Here is a 12,813-nt window from a genome sequence, read left to right on the forward strand (position 1 = left end):
CAGCACCAGAACTGAATTCCATTTTTTAAAATTCCTTAATCTGTCATTTTTATCAGATTGGGGAAGTGTGGGAGCAAAACACTGATCAATCTGCACATTATAGCTGACAGAATGGTGCTAATAACTTATTGATCTGTTAGTCTAGCAGGCTATCTCAACCTCTGCCCCAGAGAAAGAGACAGCACCTACTGTCTGGACAAGGGTTCTACCCATAATATCTCAGATGAACCCAGCAGATGATGGGTATCTGGCTTCACTTGGGGCCACCAATATTGTATCAGAGACCAGTGGGCAGAAGGGGCAGCAGCTGATTTAGACAGGGAGGAGGATCCCTTAGGTCTGTGTGGCCTGGTCTCACTCACTTTGTACCTGTTGTTCTTGTCCCAACCCACAGATCCCCCTTTAGGGATTATGCAAGTACTCTTTTCACAGCAGTCTGTTCTCACTATAAAAGTGGCTACCCCCAAAAGAGAGGTGGGAGGGGGGAAGAGTGTGTGTGTCAGGGAGTCTTTCTATTCCTGGAGTTCAGGTAACAGTCTGGTGGAGATGATCATGGAATAGAGGCACCTCAAATAAGATTCAGTCCTGTGGCAAACTTAATGAAGCCACATTCACTCCCAGGACACCAGGGTGCTGCTAACATCAGGCAGTGACTATAACTGCCTGATGTGTAATAGGAAAATGCACAAAATCAGAAAACCTGCTGAAAGCCCTATAGTTCTATCTGGTCCAGGGAGCAGTTGGAGGAATGAACACTTAACAAGGACTGAAAGAAAGCCCCTAGAACGTAGGGACGAGACCTTAAAAGAATGCATATGTAAAACCTGGGCACAATACACACTCCCATAGTTATGCATAGTATGAACCTCTGCATGCAGTATAGAAGGAGTAGCCAGACAGATGACTAAACATCACAGAGAAATGTGTGTGTATACAGACACCACAACAAACATCATCATGGCTCAGGGAGGAAGTACATGGCGTGCGCACACACACACACACATGCACCCAAGGAGGTCTCTCCATGAGCAGGTACAGTGGGAGGGACTGTGAGCTCAGAATATCTCAATCATTACAAACTCCCTTGGTTCTACCCAATCAATGGGGCAATTATATTTTATCAGCTGCTTGCTCCGCTGCTTCCATCAGGCTGGGCTTCCATCAGGTTCTTAGCTGTTCCAGAAGCAGTCCCCTACCAGCCCATAAAGCCTTTCAAGCACATGGGGCTTTGATAAGGATGTCCACTCTGATGCACCACACCCATCCAGCCTTTCTAAACACTGCAGGCACTACCAGAAGCATCCCATCTAGGACAGAAAGGCCCCTCAAGGCCCTTGAAACTCAGGTTTGCCCTCACTGAAGCCTTATGGACTGCCTTGGCATACCATAATCTCTCCAGGTTGCCTTTCTCTTTCTGAACTCCTGTGGCTTCCTTGGTAGTCCTGGGAGCCCTACTGTATACACTTTGCTCACTTTGCTCAGGTTCAGGACCCCAGGGAGGCAGAACATGCTTCTGCTACATGAGCCATTCTGCAGTGGGCAGTTCTGAACTTAGGAGAGGCTTACATGATATCTGTCCCTTTGAGGAAAGGGTGGTGGATCTTAGACATTCTAAACCCACTCCAGCAAAAGCCATAAAGGAACAGCCTCTGTTGCAGCCCTGTCTGCCCGGCTGGCTGGGATTAACACAATTACCATCACGTGTAGCCCCAGGGGAAAGCCAGCCTCACACCTCCCCCCTCTTCTGCTGGCCTCTGGCTTCCAGCCAAAGTGCTCAGAGCCCAGAGCTGCTGATCAGAGACTTGAGGACAGTAGGCTGTCTTTAGTCAGGATAGTTGTGCCCCCATAGTCCCACTTCACCCTTGATATCTCCTGGATTCCTCACCTCCAGATCCAAGGCCAATCTCCACGTTGCCTCTCTGGAAGTCACAGTGTCTTGGATGCTCAGGCATAACGAGGCAGCGGCTTCGATGTACACTGGATATAAGGGTGGGGAGGTTGTTGTCCTGGCTGCAGCAGAGCAAGACAGGCCAGGCAATGAGCTGCCTCATAGTTGGGAGCCTACCACATAGTCAGCATGAGGGTATATGACTCATGGACAGTATGCACCAAGTACGCAAAGCCAGGTGCACAACTCTGACGAGTGACAGAGCACATGTGCATGCCTACTAAACAGACCAAAGGGAAGCCAGGACCTGGCACTTAGACCCAACTGCAGTTCTAAGGCAGTCCCTCCAGCTATTCTTTGCAGAGAAAGTATGCCTTTGAGGGCAGCCTGCAGACAAGGTAAGCTGTCAAACATACTGCCAGGTCTGGCAGCAAGAACATGGCAAACATTTCCTAGTTCATAGTTGTTTAAAATAAGAACGATGAAGTTCTGACCAGAGCTCTTTAGCTGACAAGACTCATGCTCATTAGCAGAGTGCTAGCAAGCCTAGGTGACATACCATTCATGGGTGGATTCAAGACTTCTAGTCAGTTCCTTTGGCTTGGTATAATGTCATGTAACTTTTTTTCCCCCTGTGTTTCTCCTTGCTGAGTCAACTGAATCCTCATCCACAGAGCCCCATAGAGGAGAGGATGTGTAAGTGGGGATACCTTACCCTGAAGTTCTGTAAGCACACCCACATCAGTAGCGAAGGGAGAAACAGGAAGCCAAAGCCAGGGCAGGAACAGTGGTGCCCAGCACTCAGCACATGCCCTCCGTGGCCCACTTGTTACAGAGCAGCCTTGGATTCTGGCAGAGCGTCTATGAAGTGACCTGGGTATCAACTCTAAACCTTATTAAATAGCTTCCAGCCCCTGCCCGGGGTGACTGGAGCTGGGCTAATCCAGGGTTGTCACCTAAGCAGATAAATTTCATCAGCAGACACCCCAGAGGGGCCCAGCCTAGAGGCCCAGATGTGGTGTTCTCCTCACACCAGCACTACAGGCCCAGAGGGCAGGTGGGGGTATAAGTACTTTATAGGATTAATTGGCATGAGACTCATCCCCTGCATCCTCATCAGTGTCGGGCTTCAGAGAGAAATGCTATCTCAGCATGAGAGAATTGTGGGCTAACTAGGCACAGTCTGCAGTAGCTTCAGAGTGGCTCTGATGGGGATCTCCTTCAGGTTTGGAGGTGAACCTATTTCTCTAGGGAGGGGGGCAGAACACAGCCTGGTCCACAGAAAGAAAGTGAGGTCTCCTACCTGGACCTATATCTGGAAAAGCCTGGTGACAGCAGAGTCATTAGGCACTGGATAACATGATTCCATGTGATACCTGGTCAGAACAGGACTTGAACTTGGGTCCATCTCTCATTCTGCCTTGGTAGTTTGTTCTATCGGCCCAATGGTGACCCAGTTCTGAAAACCTGTTCTTATAGCTTGATCATTCAATGAAAAAAAAATGCGGATTTTATGTAGATCTGAAAAAATTCTACATATACATGTCTGGAGATGCATTAATTATTCCTTTAGCATCATGGCATTGGGTTCTTGAAGCCACAATGCTTCCTCTGCATCCCACTGCACCCTACCACATGTTACATGGATCAAGCCCTGACTGTCTCAGGAGCTTGAGGCATGTATAAAGAGTCAAAATGCTACTGGAGGAGGATCATGAGGCCAGAAAGAGAAAAAGATTGGTTTAGCATGCCTTCTGAGGTCTCCACCCTGTTCCTTTGGTGTTACCAGGGAATCCAGACTTATTCCCTTCCCTGACAGTTTAGTAACTCTGAGGTGCCAGAGACTATGTTGCCCAAGGCTTCATAGACAGAAGGGGAAGTTAGGGCTGTCTGCTCGATCCAAGCAGGCAGGCAGGCAGTTTCACTGCAGGGTTTGTCAGAGGACCAAAGACAGATGGACAGTGGATCAGTGGTAACAAGTGAACAGACAGGTGTATCAAACACTCAGAGAGAAACAGATTCATAGACAGGAGAAAGAGTAGGCAGGCCAACAAGGCAGAACAAAGCCAGGTGGAGGTAGCACAAAGCAGCTAGCTTTCTAGACACTAGATCCACCAGTAAGTAAGCTGAAGGCTGTCAGTATCCCTTGGTGTGCTATTTTCTTCCCTTTATTTTGGTATAATCCTGGCTCTTGGGACTAATGGTTTTTTTAAGGGGTACCAGACTGCAGCAGTTGACACTGTGACAAACTGTGTGGACACATTCTCACTAAAGCCTGGTGAATGTGGGGAGGGCCATGGGAGGTAAGAACTGCTCATAAAGGAGAAGCACAGCTACCAGCCTCCCTACTGCCCTTGCTAACAAATTCATCATGTAGCATTTAAAGTAAAAGGCTCATAAAATGTCATCAGTGTTCATAATGTTTCCTTAAAAATGATCAGTTGAGGGCTGGAGAGATGGCTCAGTGGTTGAGAGCACTGACTGCTCTTCCAGAGGTCCTGAGTTCAATTCCCAGCAACTACATGGTGGCTCACAACTATCTGTAATGGGATCTGATGCCCTCTTCTGGTTTGTGTCTGAAGACAGCTACAGTGTACTCATATACATAAAATAAATAAATCTTTAAAAAAATGATCAGTTGAGCTGGCAACTCCAAAATAAGGTGGAAATAAGTTTAAAGATGTTTTTATGGAGCCGGGCAGTGGTGGCACACACCTTTAATCCCAGCACTTGGGAGGCAGAGGCAGGTGGATTTCTGAGTTCGAGGCCAGCCTGGTCTACAGAGTGAGTTCCAGGATAGCCAGGGCTATACAGAGAAACCCTGTCTCAAAAAACCAAAAAAAAAAAAAAAAAAAAAAAACCCAAAAACCAAAACAAACAAACAAAATAAAACCCACTTCCTTGTATTTGTTTGTTTGTTTGGTTTGGTTTGGTTTGGTTTTTTCAAGACAGGGTGGCATGTGCCACCACCACCCTGCTCTTTGTGCTTTCTTTCTTAAGGACAAAACCCAACATGTCCAACATTCAAGGCCCAGACCTTTAGCCTCCATTTGGCCAGACCTGTGGCTATTATCTTCTCTCTCGCTCACTTGCTCCCTCCCTCCTTCCCTCCCTTTCTTCCTTCCCTCCCTTTCTTCCTTCTTTCCTTTGTTTTGTTTTGTTTTTTGATACAGGGTCTCTCTGTGTAGTCCTGACTGTCCTTGAACTCACTCTATAGACCAGGCTGTCCTCAAACTCACAGTGTTCTACCTGCCTCTGCCTTCTGAGTGTGCCACCACTGCCTCTTTCTTAATTCTAAAACAGCTTTGCACACTCCCTTTGCCCCAGTGAATTCTTATACATTCTTCAAGATACCACTCATACACCACAATTCTCATGTCCTGGCCCATCTCTGAGAGGGATATCCAAGAATATTACAGCCCCAGTCTTTGAGCAGGTAGATACAAATGGACAATCCCATCAGGGACAGTATAGGTAGGATCCTACTACCCACCTTCCAGGTTGGATACTTAGGTCACATTAGTTCATATTGGCTAAGATAATGAATAAGAAAGGGGTTCATAGGCAGAGGAGGGAGAAAAGGCAGGCAGTGTAAAACTAATAAGCAGGCCCAAGGGGAAACAAAGTAATAAAACTTCCTGTTGCATGTGATGTATGAGTAGACATCTCACAAACTTGGACTCCTACCTGCAGGATGTTTCTCTGAAGGAAATATTCACATCCCAGTGGCTGTGGACTCTAAAGGGGGAAAACAGAGGGTCAGCTGAACAGCAGGGTGTATCTGGTTCTAGCAGCTGGACCAGTGCTTAGAGCAGTGCCCCATGTCAAGTTAAATGTGCTCCAGCTCCCACTGGCCAGGCTAGAGTCAACTTCTGGTTTTGCCAGAAATGAATGAGGACAACAGTCCTGACCTCACTTTACCCTGGGCACCCAAAGTAGCCTTGCTACAGGCCTCCTCTACATTGTGTTTATTGTACTGAATCTAGTTGTTATAACTACTTCACCCAGTGTGTGACCACAACCAGAAACATCACAGCAGCCACCTGAGGCAGACTTGGAGCATCCACATCCTCTAGGCCCTACTGCCACCAACCCGAACCCTAAAGGTGACCTCTGCACAGACATAAAGTGCCTGGATGGCATGTCAAGAAAGGTTTCTGCCTGTACTTGCTCCTCACAGTGTTTGCAGACCCTTGACTTTGATGCCCCACTCCTCTAGAGTAGCCTCCTGCCCTGGCCATGGAAAAAGTACCTTCTCTTCATGATATGGATATGTGGATCATCCTCCTGCTTCAGGCTCAGTTGCTGCCCACAGGCTGGGCCACTTCCATCACTATCACCATCACTAGCTGAGAAACTGGGTGTTCTTTCTTTCTTTAGGGCACGTGTAGGGGGCAAAGTGACTGTTCTCTTGTCAGCCAGTCGTCCACGGTTCTGAGAAGGTATGAAGATGAGGTTAGGTTAGGCCAGGCCCTCAGCCTCCAACACCTGGGCCAAGGTGCAGAAGTCCCATTGCTGTAGACAAGCTCACAAGGATGGTAGTGTGGGACCCACATGCTCCCATCCAATTCTCTGTAACCTCAACCTGAGTGATGGCTCACCATACATGATAAACCCCACCTTTCACATTCTAGAGGATACCTCTCAACCTAACCCTAACCCTGGGATCTGCTGGGATCTGTATGCAACCTGGGACAGGGTTCTAGTTCTGTTCTCTCTCTCCATTGTCAATGTTGACAAACGAAACCATCAATGAGCAGTCATCCCCCACTCCCCAGCCCCTGTTTCTGAGATATTGGGCATGCTAGGCAAGTGCTCTGTCTTCCTGCTACAACCAACATTCCTTTTTCCATTTTGCTAGTGCTATACAGAGCCCACCTTAGGGACAATCTGAAGCCTATGCTTGGCACTTAGAGGAATTGGTGGCTTCCTGAACTGCTGGTCCCTTGTAAACTGCAGGCCTAGTACTTACAGGACACCTGAAGAGGAGGCCAGACCCTTTGTCCCATTTATCCCGACTGGCACAGATTTTTCTAAGATTTTTTTTCCTTTCCCTTGCATCCATGGTCTAAGTGTGTAGAACTGTGGGTTCTTGTGCTGGACCTCTGTACATAGGTATGTACTCAGGTCAGTTACATGTACCAGTTGAACACTGTACAGAGCAGCATAATTGAGTGCTCCAGTTTCAGGCCCAGTGCTTTTTCTATTCTTCCTGTATCTTAAAGTCTTTCTGCTCTCAGGAGAAAGAATGAAATCACTGGCTATTTCTTAGTATGTAGGAAGGCTTTTTCTTATTTAATAACAGGCCTCTGGCTCTGAGTAGTACAAGCCTTAAGAATATCCAATTTTGCCAGGTGCACGCTTTTAATCCCAGCACTTTGGAGACAGAGGCAGGCAGATTTCTAAGTTCAAGGCCAGCCTGGTCTACAGGGTAAATTCGATAACAGCCAGGGCTACACAGAAACAGGCTGACTCAACAAAACAAAACAAAACAAAACTGAAAACATGAAACAAAACAGAACAAAAAACCACCACCACCAACAACAAAAGTATCCAATTCTATCTTATTTTCCAGTCTCCAAGATTTCCTCTGACATCCTTACTCCTTGCCATTGCCAGAAGGAGAGGTCCTCATCACATGAATGAGCTCAGGGAATCTTAAACTTCCTGTCCCTAAGTTATCCAGTACTCATTTGGGCTGCTACCCTTAGTCATGTTCTCCAATACAGAGGCACATCTTCTGACATCTAATGGTTATCATTTCCAGATAAATGTCTTGTCTGTCTGTACAGTATCCCACTTTGGGCTCTGGGAGCCACAGTCTCTGCCTCATCTTCACTCAGGAATCTTCTAGGGCCTGCCCTGGGGCACTTTCCATAGCAGGTGATATAGACCCTATAGTACAAAGTTAGTGGTATGAATCCTATGGCCCAGGACTGCCCTCAGGACAAGAGTGTTATTTCTATGGCCCTGTTTAAAATCTATCTGGTTTTTGTCCTGCACTGTTCTAGGAACAGCAAAGCTAAGGTAAGATTGCAGTGGGGAAGCCGTTCCATTATGGCTGGGCTTCATCCTACAGACCCTATATATATCAGGCTTGTGTCCCAGGAATCTGTTATCCCACAGGCATAGGGAATCATTTCTATGAACTCTTGCTTGTCTTTCAATAAGAAAAAGAAGCATTTCTTTCTGTTTTCCATACATTGGGAAGAAAGGGACTCAAGGACCATGAGATTGCCACTTGAAAGGGAGCCAGAGCCAGTTGGCTATTGCCATCCTCAGCCCCATGGTACACAAAGCTGGGCACAGGAACCTACCTACCTGGCCCCTCCATATTCTAAGGGTATGAGGGGTTGATCTTGGGTGGTACTTTGGGGATGACCAATGAAAACTGGTACCAAGGATCCAGATGACCATCTTGATATTACCCAAGGACATAGCTTCCTTTATATACTGGAAATGTTAGCCAACTCTACTACTTAACAGAGCTGAAACCTTGGCTCCTAACTAAGAGCTAGTCATTTTCATACAGTGCCATTGCTCAGGGACTCTGATTCATGTGCACACTGTATTCAACTACTGGAATATCTGTGACACTGATACATATGTGTGGTCATAATTGTGCGGTAAGGGAATTGTGTGAGAAAGGTGGGAAAGTTTTTCTAAGAAGTGTTAGGAGGGCTGGTGAGATGGCTCAGCGGATAAGAGCACTGGTTGCTCTTCTAAAGGTCATGAGTTCGGGTCCCAGCAACCACATGGTGGCTCACAACCACCCATACTGAGATCTGACGCCCTCTTCTGGTGCGTCTGAGGACAACTACAGTGTACTTATAATAAATAAACAATAAATAAATCTTTAAAAAAAAAAGAAGTGTTAGGAAAGGTAGCCTCAGGTGGGAGTTGTCTCCCATGCATGGTAGGTATTGGGGGCCCTAGATAAGCAGTAGGCCCATTCCTCTCAAAGTTGCAGATTTCCCACTTGAAGTGAGGGAGGGACCTGGCTACTTATTTCCCAGTCTTAGGTGGTTGCTCAACCGGCATTGGTTTGTAAGCAGCATGGTTCCTTCCACCCAAACAGAAAACAGCCCTATAAGCCTAATGAGGACCCCTCTATTGTACTAGCTATCTGTGGGGTGTAGCAGTAGAGAGTTTTGGTCCCATCAGCTAATGATATCTGTATTTAACCTACATGTTGTGTGAACCTAGTATGTGTGATAGCCTGAGGCTATTGGCCTATATTAGATCTGGTGGAGTAGGCATGTTGATCCTCTTCACCTGCTCCACATGCACGAGTTTTCCAGCATGCCCTTCAGGGCCCACAAGGAGCCCACTACCTTACCACTAACCCAAATGAAACAAACTTAAGGTAGAAGAGGTGGTCAATTGGGTCCTATCAGGGCATCTCTGTCTCACTCTGACCCTGCAAAGAGGATGCTGGGTAAAGCCAGGTACAGCCCTAGTTCAGCACAAAGACCCCTATTGCCCTCTTCCAGGTTCTTTAACTTAATTCCCTTTCTTGAAGTAACTTCTTTTTCAAATGAATCCCTCAAACCCTTCTTGCATGAGGGCATGTATGATTGATCCCTAATCTCTCTTGTTCTTCATATCAATATGTTGTCTACCTTTGGTGGGAATCTCTAACCAGTCCCTAACTTCAGCTCACTAGATACCTATACAACAAAGATTCTGCCCTGACCAGGCTATTCTCTCAGGTCTCTCAGACATTTAGGCTCATGCTGAGCAGGATTCCAACTCAGCACTCGAGACACAGGTTGCTCACACAGAAGCCTGGACCTACTCCAGATCACAGTCAAAGCAAGTCAGTACTGTCATGCCTCAGAATGAGCACGGCTCCACAATCAGCATCACTCCCAGATGATTTGGTAAACTCCACATCTGGGCAAAGAGGGTCCCAAAAGCCTAAGTTGAATGACATGATCCAGGAACATGGCTATGGACCATTCCTATGATCTAAGTAGAAACAGTTCCAAGGGTAGAAGAACTGGAAAGAGGTGACTCAGTGTTTAAGAATACTTGCTGCTCTTGCAGAGGACTGGAGTTTTGTTTCAAAGCATCTATATGGCGCCGTAATGCTGTATGTAATTCTAGTTCCAAGGCATCTGATGCCCTCTTCTGGTTTCATAGGCACCAGGCATGCATGTGCTGTACATACACGCCAAACAGATATACACTTTATAAAATATAAATTCATCTTTAAAAACACACACACACACACACACACACACACACACACACCTTGTATCCAACCTGGGAGGGGCTTCTGCACCTGGGATCCCTTCCCTTTCCAAGGAAGAGTCTGCGAGAGTGCAAAGTAACCCACTGCTCTAATTTACTTTTCTCAGCTTCCTCTAGCATGTCTGTATGGCTGAAGTTAGGAATCTCAGTCCCAGACAACATAGTCACCAGTTTTGAAGCAGAAACCCAGCCCTTCTGCCCAACAAGCTCCGGCTTATCCCATATCTCACCACAGGCGAAGATATTCTACAGCCTGGACAATCGCAGATTGGGGGGTGCACTTGCAGGATCCCCTTGGACATAAGCGTCTTCAGGCTTTTCCCTGCCAGGAGACCGAGCAGAATATGTGAGGGAGAGACCAGGTGCAGGTAGCATTAGCGTCCTTTTTAGGGACATAGTCAGTCCAAGGCCAGACCTCCCTCCTACCCCCAAGGCACACGAAATTCACAATCTCTCACATCCACTATTGTTCAATCTCTCACACGCAATTCTATTCCACCCTTGCGGCGGCTGCTTAGGAAATGTGGGGGCTCAAATTCTGAGCGAGTGTCCCCGCCAAGGACCAAGGGAGTACCCCGTTCCCCATCTGTCCAACCTCTCCAAGCTGGTCCCAAGGAAACCCAGTAGGGCTAGGTGGGTTGAGCCCCGATGAGGTAAGAGCTGTGGAGGGAATCTGGCCTGCTTCTCCATTCCCTTCCTCTCAGGAAGAGGCAGACCTCTTGAGGGGCGTGACCCCCTAAACCGAATGCAATCTGGTCCCTAACTTTTTTAGTTCAGCCCCAGCAGTTACTACATCTACCTCAGAAGCCTCCACATCGCACCTTTGGACCCACAGTCCAACAGGCTGTGGCTGGCAGTACCGCCAATGTACTTAGGTTCCGTTGTCCCCCAACTGCCCACACAGCCTCCAGTAGCACGCACTCCATTAGCGCACCCTTGTCGCAAGTGCGCCCCACCACTCCTCTACTGGCGCTGAGCCAGCGGTTCCTGGCAGAAGAGGCGTCCCTCCCATGGCCTCTCCTGAATTCCCATAAACTTCCCTGCCTTCAGGCCTCGCGAACCTTCCGAGCTAGAGATCTGCAGATTCGTGGATAACCCGGAACCCCAGCGCGCTGTTGCTTGGGCTGAAGGGATCGCAGAGTCTGAGACCTCTGCTGTGCTGTGTCCACTAAGTCGCCCGTGCATGGGTGGGTGGCCAGGTGGGGCGGGGATGGGGTGGAGAAGGGTATCCCCCGCGCTAGCCCTGTAACTGCAGCGCCTCCTCTTGGCTAATGCTAGGTGTCCCAGGTGTCAGAATGAGGAACCTGGGGAACCCAGGGAACGCGGTTGCTCGAGCCCCCACCTTTGTGGCGGATGCTGCGCTTCCAGTCCTTGGCCGTCTCGCGGCCGCTGACGAATTGGAACTCGTTGGGTGTGAGCCACTCGCCCCTGTGGCGGATGGACGGGCCCTTGCTGCCCTGGCAGAGTTTGCGTACGTAGAGCAGCGCGCGATTGTCACCGCACTCCACCTCGATACACGGCTCACCATTGTCTATCAGCGGCTGGAAATCCGGTGCCGCGGCTGCTGTGGCTGAGAAGTACTGGAAGGCCAGCGGGTCTCTGGGTAAGTAGAGATGAGGCGCGGTCTCCTGCAGATTTAGGTAAGCCCGCGCGGGGCAGAGTGAAGGAGCCAACATTGCCTCGTAGCTGGAGGCTGAGGCCGGCAGAGAAGCGGCCGAGGGCAGGGCTGCTGCAGCCGGCAGTGGCGCCAAGTAGGCGGGCAGTGGTGGCAGAGGGAGTGCGGCCAGGGTCGGGTGGAAGGTAGCCAGGGCCAGGGCCAGGTCCTCGCGGCCCGGGAGCTCTTTTTTCACTGCTGGCATGGCACTCAGATGGAGGTTTTCTGTTGGTTGTTCAATTTATTTTGGTTAGAGTTGGGTCTTGGTCAGGGAAGCCCTGGATGGAGCCTGCCTACGCACTCACTCGGCCGGGACTGTGCTTCAGTGCTCGCAACTGATGCGGCCGCCTTGCTGGACGGTTGTCTAGCTGGTGAGCTTTGCTTCGACCGCCCGAGGCATGGTGCTCTTGGAACTGCCAAAGAACTTGGGCCTCAGTTCCCGAGTCCTAGGTTTCTGCAGAGCGTCCGAAGTCCAGCTGAGTCCTTGCCTCAGAACTGGGCTGAGCCGGGCAGTGAGAAGTTGCAGACTCCAGTCGTGCTCGTAGTCCAGCCGGGCGTTCTAAGCCTCAGCCCCGCCTTTCCCCGCCCCACAGCTGCCCCGGCGCACACCGGCGTTGACCGTAGGACTTGGAAGACTCTCCGCCGCCGCCGCCGCCGCCGCCGCCGCCGCCGCCGCCGCCGCCGCCGCCACAAGTTGGCCCATTTTAACCGCCCTGGCGCGGCGGTCGGGCGCGGGCTCCGGCGGGGGGTGCGTGAAGGCCGACTGGACCCTGATGGGATGGAGATAGCGGGACAAGGCTGCAGCCCCTGGATTTCACACCCCCCCAGTGGATTGGAGGAAAGGAGACCCTAAGGTGTGGGTACTGAGTGCAAAACCCCAACTGTGAGTCTAAAGGAAAGTGGGGGTAGCTTGAAGGATAGGTGAGTGGCCTTTCGCTGAAATGGAGCTGGGATGGTCCCATTTCCCCTTGAGTGTGAACCTTTCCCTTATAATGTCTCTATGCATCTGCAAGGT

At 49.4% G+C, this 12,813-nt stretch overlaps 1 protein-coding gene across 1 annotated transcript in view; it reads right to left on the bottom strand.

The window, feature by feature from the left end:
- The window catches only part of Samd11 (sterile alpha motif domain containing 11), an 18,320-nt gene extending 5,846 nt beyond the window's left edge, over positions 1-12,474 (bottom strand). The window contains exons 1-5 of the mRNA XM_031379885.1: positions 11,487-12,474; positions 10,375-10,466; positions 6,141-6,322; positions 5,576-5,626; positions 1,886-2,010 (exon numbers count right to left, since the gene is read on the bottom strand). Of these exons, the coding sequence (XP_031235745.1) occupies positions 1,886-2,010; positions 5,576-5,626; positions 6,141-6,322; positions 10,375-10,466; positions 11,487-12,003 (967 nt within the window). The 5' untranslated portion in view covers positions 12,004-12,474. The remainder of the gene's footprint in view (positions 1-1,885; positions 2,011-5,575; positions 5,627-6,140; positions 6,323-10,374; positions 10,467-11,486) is intronic.
- Between the last annotated feature and the right edge of the window lie 339 nt (positions 12,475-12,813).

Source organism: Mastomys coucha, unplaced genomic scaffold, assembly GCF_008632895.1.
Source record: "Mastomys coucha isolate ucsf_1 unplaced genomic scaffold, UCSF_Mcou_1 pScaffold18, whole genome shotgun sequence".
Classification (NCBI taxonomy): domain Eukaryota; kingdom Metazoa; phylum Chordata; class Mammalia; order Rodentia; family Muridae; genus Mastomys; species Mastomys coucha.